This window comes from Mesoplodon bidens (assembly GCF_964165515.1).
Source record: "Mesoplodon bidens genome assembly, chromosome: 15".
In the NCBI taxonomy this organism is placed as follows: Eukaryota; Metazoa; Chordata; class Mammalia; order Artiodactyla; family Ziphiidae; genus Mesoplodon; species Mesoplodon bidens.
Window position 1 is genome coordinate 65,219,771 of NC_138171.1, and position 24,943 is coordinate 65,244,713.

At 59.7% G+C, this 24,943-nt stretch overlaps 3 protein-coding genes across 5 annotated transcripts; 1 reads left to right on the plus strand and 2 right to left on the minus strand.

Annotated features, from left to right (window-relative positions):
* Positions 1–522: 522 nt before the first annotated feature.
* Positions 523–1,519, minus strand: NPW (neuropeptide W). Its single transcript, XM_081256723.1, has 2 exons — positions 940–1,519; positions 523–705 (listed from the first exon to the last, which is right to left on the minus strand). The coding sequence occupies exons 1-2, from the start codon at positions 1,251–1,253 to the stop codon at positions 621–623; spliced, it is 399 nt and encodes a 132-aa protein (XP_081112849.1). The 5' UTR covers positions 1,254–1,519; the 3' UTR covers positions 523–620.
* A 5,341-nt stretch (positions 1,520–6,860) lies between these two features.
* Positions 6,861–18,648, plus strand: ZNF598 (zinc finger protein 598, E3 ubiquitin ligase). 3 transcript variants are annotated; one of them, XM_081255288.1, is made up of 13 exons: positions 6,861–7,152; positions 12,335–12,447; positions 13,143–13,272; positions 13,605–13,816; positions 13,896–14,113; positions 14,642–14,759; positions 15,369–15,598; positions 15,804–15,888; positions 15,996–16,774; positions 17,299–17,443; positions 17,559–17,703; positions 17,792–18,007; positions 18,122–18,648. In XM_081255288.1, the coding sequence occupies exons 1-13, from the start codon at positions 6,931–6,933 to the stop codon at positions 18,143–18,145; spliced, it is 2,637 nt and encodes an 878-aa protein (XP_081111414.1). In that variant the 5' UTR covers positions 6,861–6,930; the 3' UTR covers positions 18,146–18,648. The 3 variants fall into 3 exon arrangements, with proteins under 3 accessions (XP_081111414.1, XP_081111413.1, XP_081111415.1); XM_081255287.1 differs by having other exon boundaries at positions 14,642–14,750; positions 17,792–18,648; XM_081255289.1 differs by having other exon boundaries at positions 6,879–7,152; positions 17,792–18,648.
* A 1,871-nt stretch (positions 18,649–20,519) lies between these two features.
* Positions 20,520–24,913, minus strand: SYNGR3 (synaptogyrin 3). Its single transcript, XM_081255532.1, has 4 exons — positions 24,611–24,913; positions 22,471–22,708; positions 22,067–22,209; positions 20,520–21,968 (listed from the first exon to the last, which is right to left on the minus strand). Exons 1-4 carry the CDS (start codon positions 24,707–24,709, stop codon positions 21,759–21,761), a joined length of 690 nt encoding a protein of 229 aa, XP_081111658.1. The 5' UTR covers positions 24,710–24,913; the 3' UTR covers positions 20,520–21,758.
* Between the last annotated feature and the right edge of the window lie 30 nt (positions 24,914–24,943).

Genomic DNA, 24,943 nt, shown 5'->3' on the forward strand with positions numbered 1-24,943 from the left:
TGAATGCTGGGAGATGGGGAAAAGGGTGGATGGGCTGCCAGGTCTTAAGGTCCCACCCCCTTGGGGAGGGCATTCTCCCCATGCTGGCCAGGGGGCATAGTGAGGGGGCCTCCTGGGAGGCTGGAGTGGGGGCTCCAGCTCAGCGCGGAGGGTGTGAGCTACTGCCCTCCTCCTCCTGCACACTTTGGTAAATGGCAGCAGGACACAGGGTCTGACTGCCCTCCCCCCACCGTGGGATACCCCTTCCCTGCTGGGGGACCCTGGGACCTGGTCTGATGACCTCACCCCCTAACAGGAGGGGCAGCACTGGCAGAGAAGGGAGAAGGGGACCCAGCCCCCAGCAGAGTCTGCCTCCGTCCCCCATTCTGCCCCGCAAGGGCATACAGATCTCGGCTGTTGGGGGGAGCTTGCCCGGGCCAGCTGGAGGGCTCCTGACATTTGCCAGGACGTGGGCGCGGCTGTTTGCACCCCGAAGCTAGATGACAAAGTACACATCGCGGAGGAAAAGCGTCAAACACCGGGGCGCGGCAACTAGGCAGGTTTTATTGACCAGACTGCCGGCCTGCTGGCAGAAGACATTCCGCCTGCGTCAGGCGTGGGGGCGCGGGCAGGGGCTGCGATCAGGACGGCTCTGGGGAGAGGCGGGGGCTGGCGAAGGCGGTTCCCTGAGCAGACCATGACTGAGCAGGAGACACTCCGAAGGCTCTGGAAAGAACAGAGAGGACCGTGGGAAGAGGGTTGTGAGACCTCCACTACCGCTCCCCCGACTCCCCAGGCTGGAAGGGTAGGGACTGCCCCAGGAAAGCCTTCCTCTACTGGGAGTCGGGGATGGAAAGGTTGTAGGGTGCCCTGTGGGCAGGCAGACGTGCGCTCCGGTCTCAGATCTCCCGAGACACCCTCGTCCACTGCTGTCCCCGTCCCCCTCCTCTCCCCGCGTACCTGGCCTGCTCTTCAGAGGTCCAGGAGTAGGATCCCAGCCGCAGCTCCGGTTGGGGCGCGGACTTCGGGGCGCGCGGGCTGCGAGGCGCACTCACCGGGAGCCCTGCGCGGGAGCTTCTGCGTCGCACCTCCCACAGTTTCTGAACTCCGGAGGGAAGCAACAGAGCATCGCGGGCGGCGGGCCCCCCAGAGACGGTGCTTCTGGCAGATGACCCCTGGGGGGACACGCCCAGGCCGAAGCCGTCCCAGGCAAGGGGCCCGGCAGCCGGGCGCAGTGCGCGGCGCCACACGTAGGGCGAGCGGCGCAGCCCCATTAGCAGGCCCGCGGCGCGGCCCACCGTGTGGTAGCGGGGACTCGCCACGTGCTTGTACCAGGCGGCGGCGGGCAGCGGCAGCAGCAGCAGCAGCAACAGCAATGCGATCAGCCAGCGGCTCGCAGTGGGCCCCCGCCCGGGGCTCCGCACCCCCGTGCCCCGCGCCAGGGTGCTCACGTTGACCGCCGCCCGGAGGGCGGACCAGAAACTGGTTCAGTCGGGTCTGGGCGCGCAGTGTCGGGAAGCTGGAGTGCGGGAGGCTACAGGCTAGGAGTTGGTGCGGGTGGGTCCAGCTATAACTGCTCGGTGGCCCCGCCCCTGCTCGCCCCCGCGGTACCTGAGGGGCTCCCCAAGGGGAGGGGGAGGGATGAAGTGAGAGGAGGAGCCCAGGCTGCGGGGCGGGGACGTGTGTTACTGAAGCACCCTGGCTGAGTGGGCCTCTAGGTAGAATTCATTTTGACGCTCTGCTGGGGGCTCCCCTGATCCCCTCTCTTAGCCCCCTCTGCCTCTTCCCCCCAAAGAGAGGAACTTCCAGGCATAGGGATGGGGGGACAGGATGTTCCCTGAGCCAGAGCTCTTGCAGGTGGGGCACAAGCAGAGCAAAGACAGGGAGGCCGGCAGAGCCCTACTGGGGTAAAGCAGGAGAGCTGCTTGGTGGGGGCCCTCTGCACCACTCAAGACCTCTCTGTGTATGTTCCCCCTGGAGGGCTGTTCCCTGTCCTCGTCTAACACAGCTATCAAATCTGTTCCCACACCCATTCCTCTCCTCCCTAACCCCTAGCTTCTCCCCAACAACCCACTTCCCAGCTGCAGCTGGATGGATGCTTGCAACTGCAAGTTTGGCTGCATCAAACCCTCTCTGAAACAGTGGTTAGGTTAGGCTCCCAGAATAAAGAGTCAGCCCCTCATACTGCCTGGGAAGGATAAGCTCTGCAGTCTTCCAGCCTCCTCTTTGGTTATGATCCCCCCCCAAAACCACTTTCTCTGGCCAGGGCAGTCTCAATTCATTTGCCATACCCAACAACCCATGAGTTTGCCCACCTCTGTGCTTCTGTGCCTGGGACATCCCATCCTTTTCAATCTGGCAAACTCTTACTCATCCTTCAGGATCCTTCTTAAATAGCCCTTCTCTGAATAGTCTCCCAGAGTATCCCTCTGTGCCTGCCTGGGCTTAATAGCCCCCTTCCAGAGGGGAGGGCCTGACCCATTCTTGCCTAAGTCCTAAACCAGGGAGGATGCAGCCCTCAAAATAATCACACCTCACCCCACCCCCCAGCAACCACACCACTCACGGGGCACCTTCTAGATCCCAGACACCAGGGATCCTGAAATATCTTATTTTGATCTCCAAACAATGCCACAAGGTGGGACAATGATTGATTCCATCTACCAATGAAGAACCTAAGGCATGGGGAAAATTAACTTGTTCCAGGTCACCTGTTGGGTAAGCACTAGGGGGAGTGGGGCCCAACCTAGACCCCCAGCCTGAGAGTTCCAGTTTGGGGACCCCAGCTGCAGTGCTCAATGGAAACCTCCCATCCCCCTCCGCCTGTCTCTTCAGCAAAAAGGAGGTGTGATCCCGGGGGCATGGGGGAACAGAGTCTGAGTCTGTCCTTGCTCTCAGACCTTCATGTTGGAAGAGGAACAGAGGGGCTGAGGGGTGCCAAGGATGGTGCCTGCTTCTGAGGCATGAGGGGCAGAGAGATTCTGGTGATCCCCTGGGGAGGTCTAGAAGCAGCAGCAGCAGCTCTCCCCACAAAGGCCCTGCAGAGCTGCTGAACTTCCCTGGTGGTCCAGTGGGTAAGACTCCACGCTCCCAATGCAGGGGGCCTAGGTTCAATCCCTGATCGGGGAACTAGATCCCACATGCATGCCACAACTAAGAAGTCCGCATGCGAAACTAAGACCTGGCGCAGCCTAAATAAATAAATAAATAAATATTAAAAAAAAAAATCCAGGCTGGGTCTTGACATCTTGACACTGTGCCTGGCACACAGTAGGCGCTCTATAAATGGCGTGGCTACCATCTAATTGCTGTTGCTGTTCTAGCGGCTGCCTAGTCCCCTAACTGTCAGAGAAATCCCTTTGATGTAGGGGTGACAGCGCTGGACCAGGCGGGGAGGGGGTACAGAGGAAGCCATCTGCGCACCTGGAGGGGACTGGAGGACCGAAAGGACCAGTAGGCCGAGTGGAAAGCTGCCCCCTCCCACCTCTGCCTCACTCTCCTGGGGCCCCTCCATCTTGAGAGCTGCCTGGAGTGCTTGGTGGACGGGCAGTGCAGCACAAGCGGGCTGCCAGGGTCCCCTGGCGCTGCCGCCCCCTCCCTAATAAGGGGATGCAGGGGACTGCAGCCTGGGCAAACAGGGAGCTTCTGCAGGGAGAACGTCATCGATATGAAATCTGATCAGTCATGGCCTATGCTGTAATGGACGTTTCTGCGCAGTTGGAAAATTTAAGAGAACTACAATTAGCAGCATGGTAAATCTGAAAACGCAACGTTGAGCAAAGAAAAAAAATGCTCTGCACAATGATACGTTCGGTGTCTGAAGTTCAAATACCGGCAATCCCTCCTGCTTGTTTATGACTGCGAACCAGAGGGAGTGAAAATGTCAGTGTGCAGGTGAAGGATGAAGGCCACATTAAGACAGAGCAGGGAGGCTGCCTGTCAGCTGGAGGTATGTGGAAGGCAGGCAGGGAGGGAGCCCAGGGCTGGGTAAGGGAGAAAAGCACAGAACAACTTGATGGTCCCTGGTGGCTCCTAGTTTGGAGTGCTCAGGAAGAGGGGCTCTGTGCCAGCCCTCCCCCACCCAGGACTCTGGAGCCAAAAGTCTATTGCCAGAGGAGGTAGTGGCCATAATGGTCCATGAGAGCTGCCTTGTCTTTCTGGGACTCACTACTCCTTTCATCCACACACAGCCCCTTCTAGAAGCTGACTGATCATGGCTTCTGACTATCTGCACACCACCTCCCCTGACACTGGACCAAGCCCTCCAGAGACTGGGACCACGTCTGCCTCATACTCATGGCCCCCATCCCAGGTACAGAGCCTGGCTGCCAACAGGAACCCCATCCTAATGACACAGTAAATGAGGAAATCTCTCCATTTTGTCATTTTAAAAATTATTATGTTTTATAATATCAAGGTCATATACATTATAAGCCAAATGCTAGTATAAGGGACAAAATAAAGCTGTCTCTGTTCCACCCTTTCACATCCCCATCCTGCCCCCCAGGGGCAACTACTTCCAATTCTTTCAGCTATTTTTCCTAGTATTTGCCTCCATATTTTGAAATCATAAACTTAACTGCTACTCTAAAAATGGGTGGTCTTTTTAAGGAGGTATAAGATACTTTGAGTAAAGTGTGCACATCTTAACAATTGAATTTGTTACATATGCCTACACTTGTGTGCCCACAGCCCAGATCGAGGTAGAAAAGATTTCAGCTCCCTAGGGGGCTCCTTTACCCCACCTCCTAGCCAGAAGCCCCAGAATAACTCATCTATCACCTTAGATCGGAATTTTCTCAACCTCAGCATGGTTGGCATTTGTGAGGCTGTCCTGGGCATGGTAGGACAAGGGGTCTAGGACAAGCAGAGCACATATAGTGGACAGATGTGGGGCTGTCATTTTGCAAGTCGGTAAGTAGTAAATATGCTCAGACAGCAACCAGGAGAACGAGGATGCTCCTCTTATTGCTTCTATGATCCACTCCAAGCAGGGCTTGAAAGACACAGAAATCCACAGGTCAGCGAGGTAAGAGCTTGGGCCAGGTTGATGTTCACATACTTCTCAGCTACAACAAGCTTTCTGTCTGAGGACAGCTTTTCATTCCCTTGTGGGGTGTGAATATCTTTCTTCTGAGCTGGTGAGTTTCCTTAGGGGAAAATCCTCCAGTCTCCTGCTGAGGGTGAGTTGGAGGTGGATTGGGCCCAGGCCTCCAGACAATGCATGGACTTCCATGCACTCCTGTTTTCAGTCCCACCTTCAGTGAAACTTCTCATCGGGGTTCCCCCAAAGGTCTTAAGGATGCTTTGTAAAATGAGTCACCCTCCACCTTCTTTCTGTCATTCCACAATTTGCTTACATCTTACTGCTTGCTCCTCTCCTCTTCTTTATGCTCATGGAAAGATAATCCCTTTACTGTCCTTTCAGTGGGGTTTTGTGAGGGTGAGATGACACCTGCATGTGGCCAATCCACCAGGTTTAATTGGTGTGATGATCCCTGTTTTGCAAATGGAGGAAGCTAAAGGCTCAGTGAGCTGACCAAGGTCACCAGCAAATAAGTAGTTGAACTGGGGTTTCCAGCCCCCTTTAAAAAAAAATCTTATTTCTTTTGGCTGTGCAGCATGCAGGATTTTAGTTCCCTGACCAGGGATCAAACCCGTGTCCCCTGCAGTGGAAGGGCATAGCCTTTTTTTTTTTTTTTAATTTAATTAATTTATTTTTGGCTGCATTGGGCCTTCGTTGCTGCTCACGGGCTTTCTCTAGCTGTGGCGAGCGGGGGCTACTCTTTGCTGCAGTGTGCAGGCTTCTCATTGCAGTGGCTTCTCTTGTTGCAGAGCACAGGCTCTAGGCACACGGGCTTCAGTAGTTGTGGCTCGCGGGCTCTAGAGCGCAGGCTCAGTAGTTGTGGCGCACAGGCTTAGTTGCTCCGTGGCATGTGGGATCTTCCCGGACCAGGGCTCGAACCTGTGTCTCCTGCATTGGCAGGCAGATTCTCAACCACTGAGCTACCAGGGAAGCCCAAGGGCATAGTCTTAATCACTGGTCAGCCAGGGAAGTCTTCCAGCCCATTTCTGATTCTAAAGTCCAAGCTCATCCGCCCACAACACATCGCCTCTTTTCTAGAAGGGTTCAGATGCGGACTAGCCTCCTGTGATAGCAGAAGGGAGGTCCTGAGTGTGCCTGGCCCCCAAGGGTAGTGAGGAGGCCCCCCAACAGCTGCAGAGGCTCAAAGCCCCAGGATTCACAACCGTCCAATCAGCAAACCTGCCCTGATGTTTCTCTGAGTCAAGCCTCCGGGCTCAGCTGGGTGGGCCCAGCCATGAAGAGGATAGGTTCTCTACCCGCCTTTCTATCGGGACTGGGGGAGACTGCTCCTAGTTCAGAGACCGATGTCACCACGTGTTGTTTTTTCTGATAGGGATTGTGTTTGTGTGTGCGCAAGCGCGTGTGTGTGCCCGATGACCACGCCCGTGTGTGTCCCAAATACAAAAGAAAGATCTGGGTTGGAAAGAGATTTTGGGCTCCTAAGAGGGTTGCAATATTTAGCAAATAAAAATACAGGACTTCTAGTTAAATTTGAATTTCGAATGAACAACGAATAACACTTTAGTATAAGTACGACCCATCAATATTTGGAGCATTAAACATTTTGCTCTGGGAGGACAGAGCTGGCCCAAGACGAGGGTCAGAAGAGAGGAGGGCCTGACACCCGCAGCCCGGCGCCAGACCTGCGGCTGACCTCCAACCTGTCCGCTCCGCCTAGAGCGCCCGGTGCCGGTGGCGCCGCTCTAGCCGGCGCCTCGCTGAGGTGGAAGTCGTGAGCGCACTTCCGCCAGGTGGGGCCGTTGCTGGGCGGGGCGGTGACGTCGCCCCGGAAGGGGCGGGCCCGCTGGGAGCCAGTCGGTCCAGCGCCGCGCCGCGCCGGCCGGGAGGGGGCCGGATCCCGGACCATGGCGGCGGTGGCGGCGGGTCCGGAGGGGAGGCGCGCGGCCCTGGAGGCGGCGGTGGCGGCACCTGAGCGGGGCAGCGGGAGCTGCGTGCTGTGCTGCGGGGACCTGGAGGCCACGGCGCTGGGCCGCTGCGACCACCCGGTGTGCTACCGCTGCTCTACCAAGATGCGGGTGCTGTGCGAGCAGCGCTACTGCGCCGTGTGCCGCGAGGAGCTGCGCCAGGTGAGCTGCGCCGGCAGGGCCGCGTGTCGGGGCAACTGGGCGGGAGTGGGGGCGCGGCCGGGCGGGGCGGCTTGTCACCCGGCGGCCGGAAGGGGACTTTGCCTTCCTGGTGTCCGACTACAGGCCTAGTGGCGCCGGCTTCCAAAAGAGAGGCCTGGCAGGGCCACCCGGGGCGGGGTCCCCATCGTGGGGCCGACTGTGGGGCGTGTGGGGGCGGGAGGCAGGAGGTGGCCGAGCTGATTTGAAGAGGCAGCGGTCCTTGTGGGGACAGAGTCTGGGGGCTTTCCTCCTGAGCCCCGGGAATTCCTGCCGGGCCACAGGAGGGGCATGAACAGAGCAGGAGCTCCTAGACCTGCTCGTCTTTGGGAGATTATTCATCAAGTGTCTCCATTCTGGTGGAGGCAACAGGGAAAGTGGGCACCTTCAGTGGCAATCTGTTCTGGAAGCAGAGGGTCAATCTGGGCATTTCCAGCCTAGCTGTGTTTCTGGGCCTTTCTGGGTGACGCTGAGCAAACTCCTTCTGAGAATGGCATTTCCATCTATTAAGTGATGGTTGTACTTACCATCACCACCAGAGGGGAAGGCAGAACCACTGAGGTCTCCTCAGGGTGCTTGGTGGGTGGGGATAAAAGTGTTACGAAGTTTTCCTCCCCTTGCCCGTTCCATCTGGTGGCGGTGGGGCGGGGAGGGGGGGGCGCTCAGCTCCAGAATGGAGGAGAGGGAGTTTCTGATTGTCCAGACTTGGAAGCCCTAGTGAGGTCAGAGAGCACCACGGAGTTTTCTCCCACCCTCACCGCAATGCTAGCTGCTGGCTGGGAGCACCTAGCTGGAGCTCCCTTGGTTTGCTGTGCTTTCAGATATGTTTGCTTCCAGAGTTGTGAAGTTCCCCTGGTTTGTTCATGGAAAGCTTGGGCTGGTGACATCTGCCAGGGAATCTGACTTTCTTTTTCCTAGAAGTGATGCAGAAACGACATCCTTTCTTCACTTTCTTTTTTTAAAGTAGAATTTTATGTTAAAGGAGCCAAGAAAATGCTGTAATCCCATGAGCACTCTGTGGGCACCTACTCTGTGCCGTATCTGAAAAAGACACTTGGAGATGCTGTCAGTCTATAATGGGGTGGACAGAGATGCATCCGGACCTGGGAGGGATCGGGGTGCAGGAGCAGTTGGGGAAACCTTGGGTCTGTGACTTAGTCAGAAGGCGCCTCCCAACTTCACCAGAGCCTGCCTTGCCTTCTAGTCTTGCATAACTTGATATAACTCTTGAATGGCCAGGTTTCCCAGCACACCTGTAGCTTCCTTCCAGGCAGGCAGGCAGGCAGGCAGGCACGCGCATCGGAGGCCCCGGCCCTGGGCACTGCAGGTCTCACTGAGGAAGTAAGCAGACACCTATATATGGGTGCTGTAGCTAGCCTCTGGCCTTTCTCATACCTTGTGGGTCCCATACCCTACAAGGGCTCTGTGGCAAGGGGGTGTGGACATGAGCTTTCAGCTGGCTCCAGCTGGGGTGTGGTTTGGCATCAGGTGCCTTCCTCTCAGGCCTGCTCCTAGTTGCTAGGCAGCAGGAGGGTGTTCTGGGAAGTTTTGGAAGATGATGCTCCTCTCCATTTATCCTGTTTCCCTCTCACTCTTGAACTCTGAACACCCCCGTATCCCTTCTGTTCCCTTGCTGAGTCCTGCACTGTCCTCTGAATACGTCCGGTGTCCCATGCCTGCTTGGAAATCCCACAGCAGCCCCTAACCCCTGAACCCTGCCTCTCTTCTGTCTCTTTTATGGGAATAAGTCTTTGTAAAAAATTGGGAGGAAAGTGTGCCAAAATGCTTTTTGGGACAGGCCAGCTCTGTTTGCTGGTTAATTCCTACATCTTGACCTGGTGCCTCCCTGTGCCGGCCTGGGTGAGCAGCCAGATCAGTTAGATTGCCCGGCACTTGCTCAGGGTGGAGACCGAGGCAGGCTCCCAGCTGATGGGCAGCAGCAGCGCTGGTCTTGAGGGCACGCTGGCTGAGACTGTCGTCAAGTCCTGGGTTCCTGTCTTCCCTGGTCGTATCTTTCCCACAGGCCACTTTCTTCTAAAAGACAATTCTTGTCTTATTTTCCACCTTGCTCTGATCCCCGGTGATGTTGATGAGGCTTGATCGGGCTGCTGTACAAAGTGAGATGTGTCTGAGCTAGGAGGGGCCCTGCAGGCCACCTGGTACAGCCCCACTGCCCCATTTCATAGGTAGGAATTGGGAGCGGAAGCTGAACGCAGGTCAGGAGGCAGGACCTGCTGACTCAGGTCATGTACTTCTATTGTCCCTGCCCCCTCTCCACCAACCTGGTCCTGGCCCGCCTCCTCTGAGAGGACCTGCTTGTCCACGTCTGGCTCCTTGGGTCCCTGTACTCTCCCCGTCCAGCCGCTCTCACACTGGTCGTTGCTGACACCCATCCGCTCTCACACTGGTCGTTGCTGACACCCATCCCCGTCCTCTCATGCACCCATTCTCCGTGAGTGCTCACTGCACGCTGGGAGTGGGGAGCAGCAAGGCCCCAGGCAGAAACCCCTGTGGTGGGGGAGTCCGAGGGGACTTTCGCCCCCATCTGCCTTTCCTCAGGACCTGATCTTCTTGGGACCCACCCAGAGGCACCCTTGCCCCGTTAGTCATTTACTACCTGGCCCACCCAGGGGCTGCCCAGGATGGTCCCTCCTCAAGTATCTAGGCCTGGCCTGTACCTCTGTCCTTGGACCCATGATCCCCTCCCATCAGGGTGATCACCAGGGTGGGTGAGTCTTGGGCCACACTGGTTGGATCCCTAGCGGGTTCCTGCCCATCCTTGGCCAGGCCACCACACCCTCATCCTCCTCCATCCATGCAGTTTTGTGTCTCGCCTCACCCTCTGCTGAGGGCAGGGACACTGGCCATTCCAGGCTGCACTGCCATCCCATCATCTGGTGCAGGCCCGGGGGGCCCAGTCCTGGCCCCAGCCTGTCTGTGAGGGGCAGTTAGCATTTCCCCATCCCACCCCCCAGCTCCAAACCTGCTCACCCTCATTCTCAAACGAACACTTTCCTTTCCCAAGCCTCTTCTGTGGTTCCAATCTCTTCCTGAGCCAACCCAGTGTCCCCCTTGTGGCCTGGCTCAGGTGTGCCCAGCCTGGGCTGCCCTACCAGACTGCTCGGGAGGGACAGACACCCCACCCAAGCTGACTGTCACTCAGTCCACGGCAAGGGTGCTCACAGCCCAAGGAGAGACACCACTTGTGGTGGATCAGAGCAGACCTCTGAAAGGAGGGTGCCAGGGTGATGGGGTGGAGGTGGGGCGGGGTGCGGGGGCCCTCCCGGCACAGGTTTCTCTGGGAGAGAAGTTGTTACTCTGCTGAGTCTGTCGAGCTTGGATGCTTGTTGGCAGTCTTGGGGCTCCCCTCGAGGCTGGGGATATGGGCACCGAGTCCCAGTGGTTAGTTCCTTGTGCTCTGTGCTCCTCCAACAGCATCCTGAGTGGTTCATGGCCCTGTGCCTGCAGGCGCCTATCCCCAGGCAGGAACTGGGGTCTGTGCTGGAAAGGCACCCTTGGGAGTGGTTGGAAGGCAGGGCTGGATGTGGGCTTGCTCTAGCAGGACAGATCCCATGAGAAGAAGCCAGTGGAAGGCTCGGGGACCTTCCCCATGTCCCTTCAGGACCTACGGAGAAAACCGGGGCAGAGGGTGCGGAGGGTGACCCTTTGGAGGCAGAGCCAAGACCTCCCTGTGAAGATGGGTCACAGGGTGCAGCTGGGATGAGGTGCGCTCAGCGTGTGGCGGGGGCAGGGGTGTGCAGCCACGTTCATCCTGCCCAGCTTTGCCAGACATGGTGACAAGGGGAAGAAAGGCCTGTTGGGGTGCTGCCCATCCCCCCCCACCCTGCTCTGACCCTCCAGAATGGCTGTGGCTGGACCATGATGCTTCCCTTGGGCTCCTGTGGGGGCAGGTGGGGGGCAGGCTTGGTTGTCAGCCTGCTCTCCACACCCCCAAGCATGTCCTCACAAGTAGAGGCTGAGCTCCCCATCTCCTTCCCCGGAGCCCCCAGGGAACCAGTTTTAACCACCCTGCTGTTGGGGATGGTGTAACCACCCACTCTCCCCAGCCAGTCCTACGCTTTCCCAAGTTCATGGCCACCCTGGTCCCAGACATCCTCCATGACTGGGCCTAAATCTAACAGGGGTGATCCTGATGTGGCCTTTGCCAAGGAAAGGCTGTCCCCCCGGGTGTGCTGGTAAGGACTCTGAGCTGAGGTGAGTGGGCAGCTCCAGGCTGGGGGACAGTGGTGGATCGGAAAGGAGCACGGAGAGGAGGAGATGAGCCAGTGTGGTCTTGATGCAAGGGGGAGGGGGCAGAAAGAAAGGGGGACTGGAGGATGAGGGAGCCCTGGAGGGAGCAGTGCCCTTGGTGACTCAGAGGGAAGGCCTGAGCCTGTGCGGGGGCCCTGGGGGCCAGGCTGGGGGCATTGGGACAGGGGTGTGGTCATCATCCAGTGCCAGGGTCTGTGGAGAGGCAGAGCAGGCTGCCGGCTTTACTGAGAGTGCTGGAGACCCCTGAGAAGTGGCCGGGCTGCAGAGGTGTCCACATCCAGCACACTAGCTCCTCTGTTTGGCACCCCCAGACAGCCCAGTTAACAGGCAGGAAGCTGGCCAAGAAAGGGCGGGGGCCAAGACCGAGTACTGTGGGGGAACCCTTCTCCCCCTTTGCCATCATGGAAGCATCATGCGTGCATGGAGGGTAGCCAGGCCCTGACGCATACAATCTGGCCTGGTAGCATTCAGTTTCCTTAGCTGCTCCTTGGACTGTGTCTCTCCTTTCTCCTGGTGAAAGTCATCCTGTGCCCAGTACCCATGTGATTAAGCCCTGGTTTGCCTGGCTGTCTGATCCCTGTCTCTGCCCCTGGGGCGGCCTCTGTCTCTCCGGCAGGTGCCAGTTTGTCTGTGGATGAGTGTGGAGCCGGCTGCCCCCTGGTGGCGAGGCCAGCCGCTGCGTCTCTGTCCTGGCAACCCTAGGTGGGTGGGCTGCGGGTGGGGAGAGGAGCCCAGGCTGGCCCAGGCTGGCAGAGGGTGCTTCCTGCTGGGACCTGCCTCAAGCCTCCCAGGAGGGGCCCTGAGTGCCTCCTTTTCTCCTCAGCCTGACGCGTCCATGGTCCAGCTCACCAGTCCCTTTTGCTTTCGGTTTCAGGTGGTCTTTGGGAAGAAGCTTCCTACCTTTGCCACAATCCCTATCCATCAGCTTCAGCATGAGAAGAAATATGACATCTACTTTGCTGATGGAAAAGTGTTTGCCTTGTACAGGTGAGAGAGGAATTCTTGGCCTGGGTTTCTGAGGGTCTGTGGGATGCTTTGTGGTGGGGACGGACACATCTCCGTCACCTCTTTTGCTCCTCACATCCCTCAGCGGGGAGGGGGCACTGGTGTGGTGCAGACGTCAGGGCTAGGTGGCTGGTTTCTATCATTGGTTTTCTCTACTGTAACGGGGGATGCTCACAGTGCCCCTCCTGGGGTGGTGATAAAGAGGGGGGGGCAGTGGGCGACAAGGGGTGAATTCAGGGAAGGCGCACAGCCCTGCTTTCTGGGGCTCTTTGAGGTGGTCGGGAGCTCCTGCAAATCAAGCTCTTAGCCTATGGCAGAAAAACCTCATAAAGGGGTACAGTTGTCCTGGGGGTGGTCCTCATCTTCCAGGTGAGGGGGCAGGCACCTGTGTGGGCTCAGTCATCATGTCCATCTGATGCAGGGGTCAGTCTCCTGGATCGTGGACCCAGCCCCACCCCGTGGCCTTGTTTAGCTCAGGCCCTGGGCCGAGCACCATCTGGCTCAGTGGTCAGAGTGCTGAAATGCACGGTGGGGCAGGAGTGCCCATCCTCCTGGCTCCCACTTCCAGGGCGTCTGCAGGGGCGCAGGGTGAGGGGCCGCGGGGAGGTTCTAGTGCCCCTCTGGACAGTGATGCTGAGTGCCCTCGGGGGGACTGGTGGCTCTCGATGTCTCCCTAGGCAGCTGCTGCAGCACGAGTGCCCACGGTGTCCTGAGCTGCCACCTTTTGGCCTCTTTGGGGACCTGGAGCAGCATATGCGGAAGCAACATGAACTATTCTGCTGCAAGCTGTGCCTCAAACATCTCAAGGTGAACCCTACCCCATGGCATCTGCCTGGGGATCAGGCATTCAGGGAGCATCTGGTGGAGGTGGGTGGAGGCCAGGCCCAGTAGAGGCTGGCACAGAGTGCTCAGCCAGACAGCTGTGAGCGGCTTGTTGCTGCCTCTGGCCCTGGACAGGCCAGATCCCCAGGGTTTCCCAGCATCCCCAGCTCTCCTGCCTCACAGAGCCTGCCAGGCTGCTGGTGTCTGGGGCTCTGGGGCAGAACTGATGCCACAGGGTTCCCTGCATTGTCGGGCCGTGGGAAGGGGCGGGAGGCCTGGGAGCCCCCACCCCATTCCCAGCCCCCTATTCTCTGCAGATCTTCACATACGAGCGCAAGTGGTACTCGCGCAAGGACCTGGCTCGGCACCGCATGCAGGGGGACCCCGATGACACGTCGCACCGTGGGCACCCGCTCTGCAAGTTCTGTGACGAGCGCTACCTGGACAACGATGAACTGCTCAAGCACCTGCGTCGCGACCACTACTTCTGCCACTTCTGCGACTCAGACGGGGCCCAGGACTACTACAGGTGGGCGTGGGCACACGGCAACCTTGGGACACCCAAGCGGGCTGGGCGAGGGCCCCTGCTGACACCTGGTTCCCGGCAGCGACTACACGTATCTGCGTGAGCACTTCCGAGAAAAGCACTTTCTGTGCGAGGAGGGTCGCTGCAGCACCGAGCAGTTCACCCACGCATTCCGCACGGAGATCGACCTCAAGGCCCACAGGATGGCCTGCCACAGCCGGAGCCGCGCCGAGGCCCGCCAGAACCGCCAGATCGACCTTCAGTTCAGCTACACGCCACGGCACTCGCGCCGGAACGAGGGTGAGCGGGGCCCGCCCTGCCGAGCGGGGCCCCCAAGGCAGGGCTCACATTGCGGAGCCCTGCTTTGGAGGCCTCAGATCCAGGTCCTGATCGGACCCCGCACGTGTGAGCGGGGACAAGGGACAAGCCTGTTGAGCCTGTGTCCCCCCAGCCCACTGAGGAGCCCCAAGCACCTGAGAACGTTGGGACAGGGAGCTCTTCACTGGCTCCTGAAGGGTCTCAGATCTGCTGTTCTGGGGTCCCTGGGACTCTTCCCCAGGTCAGGAGGATTACTGAGTGCCCACTGTGTGTAGGTCCTTCCTGGGACTGTGGGGCCAGCAGGCCCAGGCCCCTCTCCCAGCCCAGTTCTTGCTCTGACCTGGTGCCTAGCCTAGGCTAGAGGCCCAGGACCACTGTGAACCCTGAGAGGTGTCTGCGCCCATCCCCCAGGTTCAGGCGCTATGGTGGGTGGGGAGGCGTCTGCTGTCTAAGCCGGAGCACTGGCCTCGGTCTGGTCTGGGCCCGTGACAGGCTGTGTGCTGGCCGCAGGGGTCATTGGTGGCGAGGACTACGAGGAGTTGGACAGGTACAACCGCCAGGGCCGCACGGGCCGGGCCAGCGGTCGCGGAGCCCAGCAGAGCCGCCGAGGAAGCTGGAGGTACAAGAGGTGGGAGGATTTGCGTGCCGCCAGGACTTATGTTCTCCTGGCATCACCCCTGAGGCGGTGGCAGCAGCCAACAGCTGGGCTGGGGATAGGCACCACTGTCAGGGGACTTTGGCTTTCTGGCTTCTGGTGTCCTGGGCATGGCAACAAGGTCTGCTAGGTGTCCTCAGTGAGGATTCCTTCATTTTCACCTAGTTTTAGCCACAGACACCAGGACCCTGCAGATTGGGGTGGTAAGGGGGGTCCTGGGTCATTGGGGGTTCAGTGCAGTTGTGCCATGAAGCCCCAGCGTGGCAGGCACGCACTCAGGCTGGGCTGCCCCCGATGGCCGGGCTGGATCGAGGCATCTATGGACCCCAAATGCTACCCCAGAGAACAGGGTCGGGTGTTGCCCAGGGAGCCAAAGCTTGAGGCTGGCAGGCGGATGGTCCAGCTCCCTCCACAGCGTCCTCTCCTGGCCAGGGAGGCTGGGCTGGCACCGGTTCCGCTGGCTCCTGGCAGGCAGCCTCCTGGTGTCCAGGCTTCCCAGGGGCAAGGCCCCTCCCCAGCCCCTCGTCCTGCACGTCACTGTAGTCCTGGGCCTTGCCCAGCCTGAAGTCATCCCCATCCCAGGGAAGAAGAGGACCGAGAAGTGGCAGCTGCCATCCGGGCCTCAGTGGCCGCGCAGCAGCAGCAGCAGCAGCAGCAGCAGCAGCCGCCGCCGCAGCAGCAGCAGCAGGACACACGCAGGAGTGAGGACCAGGAGGAGGGCAGCAGGCCCAGGAAGGAGGAGGCAGGTGCGCGGGGTCCTGAGGAGCCCCGGGGCCCCCGGCGCCCGCCCCGGACTCAGGGCGAAGGCCCAGGTGAGCGGGCCTTCCCTGTAGGCAACTCTACTGTGGCGCAGGAGGTGGGAGGTGGGCTCCTGACCAGCGTGGCGGTGCACGGACTGGCAGGGCCTCCACCCACAAGGCCAGTGAGAACCCGTGTGCTCTCCAGTCACCTCACAGGGTCTGATCCTGCCCTTCAGCATTGGTCAGCCCTGACCTAGGGTTCTTTTGTGTCTTGTAGGCTCCAAGGAAGCCTCAATAAATGGTCCTGTGAGCCAAGAGGCCTTGCCAGCAACTGGCTCGGCTGCAGGAGCCACATTCCCAAGGTACATGTGTGCACGAACCGGGGCTCCTATGTAAGGTGGGTGGAGGGTGGGTGCTGGGCAGGCCAGGGCCTGGCAGGCCACTGACCCGTCTCCCCTTCTCGGCACAGTGCTCTCCTGGCCCCCACTTCGAAGCTCAGGGACGAAGACTTCCCCAGTCTCTGTGCCTCCACTTCTTCCCCCTGCTCCGCAGCAGCTGCCCTGGGCCCCATGGGGCTGGCGCTGGCCTACTCTGTCCCCGCCAGGGGCAGGAGCACCTTCCAGGAGGAGGACTTTCCTGCCCTGGTGTCCTCTGCCTCCAAGCCCAGCACTGCCCCCACCAGCCTCATCTCTGCCTGGAACAGCAGTGGCAGCAAGAAGGTGGCACATCCCGCCCCAGGGGCCCAGTCTGCCAGCGGGGGAAGCCAGCCCCCCAGGAAGGCTGGGAAGGGGGGTAAGGGTAGTAAAAAGAGCGGACTGCTCCGCGCGGAGGAGGAGGAGGAGGAGGATGGCCGCTCCAGCCTCACCACCCAGGAGCTGCGGGGCGTGCCCACGACAGTCGCCGTCTCTTCCCTGCTGGCCGTGGCCTCCACCCAGACCTTCACCAAGGTCGGCAAGAAGAAGAAGGTGGGCTCCGAGAAGTCGGGTGCCTCATCTCCCCCGCCACTGCCCCCTGACACAGATGGGCCCCCCGGGGCTGAGCAGGCCCCCGCGGCCCCCACTGGCAGAGCTGAGGGTTCAGCTGCTGTCATCGTCAACGGACACACAGAGGGGCTGGTCCCAGCTCGGAGCACCCCCAAGGAACCCCCTGGGCTCACAAGGCCCCTGGGGCCCCTCCCCTGCCCCACGCCCCAGGAAGACTTCCCAGCGCTCTGCGGCCCCTGTCCGCCCAGGATGCCCCCGCCCCCAGGTATGTGTGCCTGGCTCAGGCCTGCTTTTGGGCATCTGGGAAGGGGCCAGGTTTTTGAGTCGGGCTGGAGCCCCTGGGCCCAAGAGGAGCATAGCCCGAGGTTATGCAGGTGCAAGTGGGGAGAGGTGAGCCTGTGCGATGGTTTCCAGCTGCCTTGGAAACCCGGCGGCCAAGTCTGGACGCAGGCTCCATGTCTGTGAGCAGCGTGACTTTGGTCTGCCACATAACTTCTCTGCATCCTTTTCCTCCCGGTAAATCGGGGCACTCCTAGCACCCTCTTGAGATGAAGGCAAATGAGTTAACTTAGGCCAGCATTCGCCAAAAGGGAGCACAGCATGCATGCCAGCTCTTGGCATCATCAGGCCCTGGGCCTGCTTTGCGGGGGAGGTGCGGTTGTGGACAAAGCCTGACCCTGACCCTGGTGAGATGGGCAGCTTATGGGAAGTGGGGGACCAAGGCTTGTCTGCCTGGCCAGCGAGGGTCACGTCCTGAGATCTTCCTGTGTGCCCCCCCATCCTCCACAGGCTTCAACACCGTGGTGCTCCTGAAGGGCGCTCCGCCTCCACCGGGTCTGGTGCCCCCCATCAGCAAGCCACCCCCCGGCTTCTCTGGCCTTCTGCCTAGCCCCCACCCGGCCTGTGTCCCCAGCACTACGACCACCACGAAAGCGTAAGTGTGGGTGGGCCACCTGGCCTCATGCCCCTTTGGGGAGAGTGCCGTCACCTTGGGCCACTCCAAAGGCTGAAGCCTCCACCTCCTCCCCATGTCCCGATTCCAAACCCAGGCCAACACCCGTGCCACGGGCCTACCTGGTCCCTGAGAACTTCCGGGAAAGGAACCTGCAGCTCATCCAGTCCATCAAGGACTTCCTGCAGAGCGACGAGGCCTGCTTCAGCAAGTTCAAGAGCCACTCGGGGCAGTTCAGACAGGTCAGGCAGGCGGGGGTGTGGGGGCCAGCCCGGCCACCTGGGGCCCAGGCCTGGGCCAGGTGTGACTGGGTCTGGCTCTGGGTGGCAGGGCGTGATCTCCGCAGCCCAGTATTACAAAAGCTGCCGGGACCTGCTCGGGGAGAACTTCCAGAAGATCTTCAACGAGCTGCTGGTGCTCCTGCCCGACACGGCCAAGCAGCAGGAGCTGCTGTCTGCACACACAGACTTTCGAGGCCGTGAGAGGCCTCCCGGCACCAAGGCCAAGAAGAACAAGAAGAGTGCATGGCAGGCCAGCACCCAGCAGGTGGGCCTGGACTGCTGCGTGTGCCCCACCTGCCAGCAGGTGCTTGCGCACGGTGATGTCAACAGCCACCAGGCGCTGCATGCTGCCCGGGATGACGACTTCCCCTCCCTGCAGGCCATCGCCAGGATCCTCACGTAGCTCCGGACGTAGCTCCTGCCAGCGCAGGCAGGAGCCGCCACACCCATGAGCCTCCTTTCTCCTTCCTCCTCCCTCTGGGCTGCCAGGCAGCCAGGTGAGGCCACCCGCTCAGGCCCCTCAGCTGGCCGGCCTGCCTGCCAGGGGTCACCAGGAAGGCCCGCACCACCCTGTCAGCACACCATCATGCAGGAGTCCATCTGGTTTTCTCCTGGGAACTGGAGAAAGACCCCTGCCTCAGCAGCAGGCTGGTCTGGGTTTACATTCTCATGCTTTTGGAAGGTGCCGGGGAGGGAAGGGCTGGGATGCCAGGACCTATGTGTGCTGTCAGAGCCGGTGGCCACGGTGGCTCGATCTGGGACTGCCTGAGCCTGAGGGCTGTGGCACCATGGTCCCTGAGCTGTGGGGCCACGGGTGCTGGAGTCAGATGTTGAGTGTATTGTGTAAACAGTTGGCTGTTTCATTATTCGAGAACGTTCAGGATTAAAAGCAGACACGAAATTGTGCTACTTGAAGTTGAATCTTTTTACGAGACTAGCTGAAACTGGGATCTCAAATTGCCTCTGACCTTTTATAAGACAGTTTATCTTCAAATAAATTTATTTTGCAATAATGCACATAGCTGAGCTTCTCTGCCTTCCGGGGTCACCCCACTCAGAGTTGTCAGACATTACAGCTCAGGTGGTCACCAGTGAGTGCTGGGGCGGGGAAGACCTGTGGGGAGAGCTGGGCAGCTGGGCTTGCTCACAGGAAGAAGCAGCCAACCCTGGGCTCCAGTCCTGGAGGTCGAGCACCGCCCAATCCTTCCAGGAGTAGAGACAGCCATGCTTGACCTACACTGTGTACCCAGTAAAACTATTCTTCCAGAACCTGGGAGTCACACAGACTCGAGGTTTCAATCCATAGACCAGTGAAAGAGCTACTAAAGATCAACAAGAACAATTTAGAAACAGTGCAGGGCATATCTGAAATACTGAAAGAAAATAATTTGTACTTAATTATTTGGATCCAGTATTTTGAAAAGGAACCAGACACCCAGTGAACTCTCCCCTTTCTGCCACAAACACATATAAATAGTAGGAAAAAAGGTCTAAACACATAGCTACATCCAAATAAGGCAACATCCTTAGATGAAAAGAAACAGATGTCTTTCTAAAAGAAGCAGAAGGGGGTACCCCAGGTGATGAAGGGGATGTGGCCTGCAGTGGGGCCAGGCCAGAGCCACACAGCTGCATGGGCACTGCCTATCTGAAGCCGAGGGCCTGCCTGCCTGTGGCTGAGACTGGAGCAAGTTCCTGGGTGATGGCCATGCTCGGAGCCCACTAGGAGACAGAGCCTTCACCCTCTTCACTCTCCATGGGACTGCCTAGAGGCCACCTGCATTCCCCACACCGGAGAAGCCCCTCATAGCATATGCCCTCTTTGCAGACCTGAGCACAAGCAGCACCCCCAAAGAGTAACCTGGAAGATGAGCTATCTCATGAACAATATTGAAAATACCGATTCTTAAAGAAGCAAGGACCATAACAATACCAGGCAACATTTAGCAGTGTTTGCTGTGTAACAAGCACTGCTCTGAGCTTTTTACACACACACACACACACAAACACACACACAGGTTTACGTTAACCCTTCCCGCACCTTTGATGACGGCAACTACTAACTATTTTCCTTTTCCAGAAGGGGAGCCTGAGGCATAGACAAGCTGAGAGACTTGCCCAGAAAGACCAAGCCTGAACACGGCCAAGCCAGCATTCCAGCTCCAGCTCTTACCTGCTTCATTCAACCAGAATGTTGTTAACCAATAAGAAGTCAGAAATGAAAAAGTAACTGAGATAAGAATCCCAATAGACAAATTCAGAAGTAAACAAGGGGCTTCCCTGGTGGTGCAGTGGTTGCGAGTCTGCCTGCCGGTGCAGGGGACACGGGTTCGTGCCCTGGTCCGGGGGGATCCCACATGCCGCGGAGCGGCTGGGCCCGTGAGCCATGGCCGCTGAGCCTGTGCTTCCGGAGCCTGTGCTCCGCAACGGGAGAGGCCACAGCAGTGAGAGGCCCGCGTACCGCAAAAAAAAAAAAAAAAAAAAAAAAGTAAACAAGACCAAGCTGGGGAAATCTCCAAAGGGGAGTTGGCCAGGGAATGTGGCTCTGGATGCTGCATGGTACACATGGTGGGGTCCCAGGAGCAGAAGACAGTAAGAAGCGGACATTTGGAGAAATCACGACTGCTTTCCCCAGCACTCTCCAGAACATGGGCATCAGCCTGGTCTCCACCTCCCTGTGCCCCTTTCTGGATTCTTGGCCCTGGTGCCCCTCAGGTCCCAACCTCTGGCACTGGATGGGCAGGAGTAGAAAGGATTCCAAGAGTGTCTGGGCCACAGTAAACTCATTTACAGTCTTTATTGTAAAGAAGCTGCAGTTGGAACATGGGACACTGAAAATACACAATCACGGATTGTTCTTTCAGAAGAGGGAGGGAGAGACCCATATATACAAAAATTGTAAACATGTTCACTTAAATATCCACAAATAATTGGTCTATGCTACAATGTACAGGGTTGTCACTCAACTGCAACTCCAGAGGGAGGCGTCTGTCTGTAAAAATGTAATGTGGCAACCGCATTTGGTATTGACTTAATGTGAAAAGCCAGCTTTGAGCAATGCATGAGTACTCAGCTATGCAAAGGGACCCCCAACCTTGGGCTGGGCCTTAAGATGGGGTGCAGCGTGGGGAGCTGAGGGACTAGTCCGGGGAGCCGAGGTAAAGGGGTTTGCGGGGAATGGCTGTCTCCAGGGCACGGTGGGAAGGTGAAGCCTCTAGGCCTCTCTCCTCGTGAGGGGTGTGTCCTGCTGGGCACCCAGGTGTCTGGAGCCTCCCTTGGGCAAGGTCTTACTGAAGGGCTGGGAGAGGGCTGAGGCCCAGGCCTACAGCCATGTTGTGCTTTCCTGGCCAGAGCTGCCCGCACCCCAGCAAGGGCCTGGGCCAAGGCAGGTAAGGGCTGGAGCTGGGGCCACAGAAAAGAGGGGCTACTTGTGGGGAACTACGAGGTGAAACCTGAAGACTTGAGCACAATCACAACATCGACAGGGCTGGGCTACTCTAGTGAGCCTGTGAGAGGAAATGGAGGGAGGCTCCAGACAGAGCTCGTGGCACTACAGGGTGAACCACCAGGACAGAGCAAGGACCACCACTACCCACAGGGACAGGGGATGGGGAACAGTGGCCACGGGGTGAGGGTGGTGTCCCTTCCCCCAGTCACCCCCAGTCCAGGGAAGCCCCTGCACCTGACCCCAGAGTGTACAGGTGAGCCCTGCCTGGCTGGCTCATGAGGGGAATGGCCCACTGCCTAGGCTGGTCCACTGGAGGCTGAAGGACACGTGCCCAGGGCTGTGCTGTTCTCTCCTCAGGACCTCTGGCCCTGGGCTGGGGACTAAAGGGACCGAAGGAACTTGCGGGGAACAGCCCAGGCACCCTGGAGGCTACCCTCTCTTGGCCCCAGATGGCCCACAGCATCCACGCGTTGCTGCTGGGCCAGGAGGACCTGAGGGAGGTCCCAGGAAGCCTTGGATCCTGCATTGGTGGGGCAGCCTTTGTGCCTTGGTCTGGGCCTGCTGGCCACTAGTAGGCAGGAACCTGGTACCCTTTGGGGCTGGTGTCCAGAGTCTCGGTGAAGGGCGGGCTCTGGTAGGTCTCGGTGCCCTCCACACCGCTGCCCACTGGGTAGCCTGGGTAGGTCTGGCCCGCCCCAGCACCCAGCTGTTCGGTGGCAAAGAGCGACATGTCGGTGCCCAGACGGAACCGCTGCAGGGCCTTCACGGTAAGCGCCGCCTGAGGGGGAGTCCGGGGTCAGCCAGGGCCGGCCGACCCTGCCCCAACCCTTACCTGGCCCCAGTCCCTGCCGGCCGCAGGCCGCCGGCCGCACTCACCCAGCTGAGGATGGAGAAGAAGCTGAAGGCGATGGCGGCCCGCGCCGCGTCTCCCGCCTGCGTCGTGCCCGGCCCGGGCGCCGTGCGCTGCCACTGGTTGGTGAGGAAACAAAAGCCCACGAACCACAGGAAGGACCAGAGCCCTGCAGGCAGGTGGGCGGGCGGGTCAAGGGATGCTGCACCGAGGCGCCCGGCCCAACCCTGCCGGGAAAGAGAATCCGCAGACCGAGGACCCGACCCGTCCCGCCCAGTCCCGCCCCGCCCCGCCCGGACCTGTCCCCGCCCCAATCGGCCGGGAATCTACGCGCTCCCTCTGGCCCCGCCCCGAAGCCCGCCCTCCCGACTCCGCCCGCCAGAGAAGCCCCGCGCGCTCCCCAGGCCCCGCCCCTCACGGCCCCGCCTACCTGAGAAGCCCAGGTCCAGCAACACCGCGCGGCGACGGTCGCGGACGCTGCTGATCTGCTGGAAGCGCACGTCGAGCAGCAGGAACGCGGCGCAGGCGAGGAAGGCCCCAAGGCCGAGCGCGACGCCGAAGCGGCAGGCACCCGCGTTGCCGTTGAAGATGCAGCGCAGCTCCGGGCCGCTGTCGGCGTTCACGTAGCCCTCGTTGACTATGGGCCCGAAGACGGCGATGGAGAACACCTGTGGGCGGCGGGAGCGCTCAGGGCCCTGCAATGGCCCCTTCCTGGTCGAGGCCCGAGGTCTCCTAGCCCACCGTGAGTGCCCATGCCCTCGGGAGTGTCCCTGCGTTCCCCTGCAGCACAGGATCTATCTCTGGGTGGGGGTCTTCGGGGACCTCCTCCCTTAATATCTACCTCAAGTTTAGTAAGTATGGACAAAACATACCATTTAGTGAGCATCAACTGTGCCCAGGCACTGTGCTTAAAATGGCTACATGTGTTTGCTCATGGAATCCCTCCAAACAACCACAAGAGTGCCACTGCTCTTATCCTCTTTGTAGATGGGGAAATCGGGGCTCCAACAAGTGAAGTGCCTTGTGGAGGGTTGCATGGCTGATAAGAGCCAGGGCTGACATTCAAGCTGGGTCTTCTGTACCTTGTGGAGCCCGTAGTGTCCCCCATGGCCCACTCCAGAGTGTGGGAACAGGAGCTTTCACCTGGACCAGTGATCCCCAGGCTTGAGTCAGCAGGGCTAGGGGAAGTAGATGTGGAGTCAGGCGAGAAGGGCGGGAGCATGGGTGGGGGGCGGGCAGCAGAAGGACAGCTGTACAGAGCTGTCAGCCAGGACCTGAGTGGAACCCACCCTCAGCATTTGGGAGCTGTGCAGCCTCGTTTGCTAGCATGCTAAATGTAGCAGGCACAACTCATGGGGTGCTGGGGACAGGAATAATGCCCACCCAGCGTCCTGCACTTTGTGGGCACTCCAGGGATGATGGCCCCACATGACTGTGGCTAATTAACACCATCCATACGTGCTTGGGCTTAAAAGGCGATACCGCTGACCTCTGGGGTTCAGTCAAACCTCAGTGCCCTGTGCCCACGAGGGCTGGAAGGCAAAGGAGTGGACCACAGCCCTTTTAAACCAGAAGCTGCTCTTTGAGCTCTGGGCAGCCCTATATTTCTAAAAAAAAGACCTCTAATTTCAACTTTATTTCTCTCCTTTCCAGCCCCAGCTCCTAGAGACTTAGTCAAGAGTGAAACCAAGGTGGAAGATATGGACACGTACCCACAGATTGGTCCACAAGTCAGGTCAGAGCTGGGACCAGAACGTAGGGTCCCTACTTCCTGGTCTGGCCAGAGTCACTCCACCCAAGGGCCCCTGCCCCACCCTGGGCAGCGCCCTCCGGGAACACAGGTGAGTACGTGCCTGTGCCACCACCAGCCACCACCAGGTGGACAAAACCCAGAACTCAGCATTCCACCTTCCATCTCTCCTGCCTGGAGGGATGGGAAGGAGGAGCAGGCCACTGGGCCTAAGGTTGCCCCAGTAGGCTAGGCTTCCTCTAAATCTGCCCCTCCCACACCACCTCCAGGAAGCCTTCCCAGTGTAGAGCCCCTTCCAGCTGCCCCACTCAGAGGAATCCCAGAGCACACCCCCCAACTCACAGTTGCAACTGGGGGGCCTGGGAATGGCCAGCTCCCTTCGAAGGAGCCGGGAGGATTTGCGTGCAGAAGTAGGGGGGAGGCTCTGCCTGATTCTCTTGGCTCCAGTACCCCTTACTCGTGCTGAGGCTGAGCGCTCAAGCCCCTCCGCGAATCCCGCCCCCACCCCTGCCCGCTTCCAGGGTGTAAGCACATGAAAAACCGAGCGAGGGCTGAGGAAGGGGATTGAGTTAGACCTAAGGAAGAATTGGGAGGTGGGTGCGGCGGGCGGTGACCTCTCAAGGTACCCGGCTGTCGCCGCCGGCCCCTCCCCCGCCCGCAGGTGGGCGCGCCCTGCCCGGTGACGTCACCTCAACCTGCGGCCGGCGGGGGAGGGGCCGGCAAGGATGAGGATGGGGGCGAGGGGCAGGTGATAGGGATGAGGGAGGCGAGGCGAAGTGGGACGGGGTATCGGGGCGGGGCTTGGGCCGGGGCCACTCACCCAGGACGCGATCCGCAGCAAGGTCTGGGGCCGCCGCGCGAAGCTCACAGGGTCCAGGGCAGCCCCTGCGCGTCCCGCGCCGAACGAGGCTCCCTCCATGGCCAGCCCGGGCGGGCCGCGTACCCCCGGCACCCTCTGTCCTTCTGTCCGTCGGGCCGACCCCGCCCGAGGCCGCCCGGGGCTGCTGCCGATGCTGCCAGTGCTGCCGCTGCCGTCGCCACCTTCCGGGAGTGCGCGGCGGGGGCGCGCGGGGCGGGACCGAGCCTACACCCCTCCCTCTGGTCCACGCGCGCAGGGCTGGAGCCCTCACCTCCCTCCACCTTGCCCACCTTC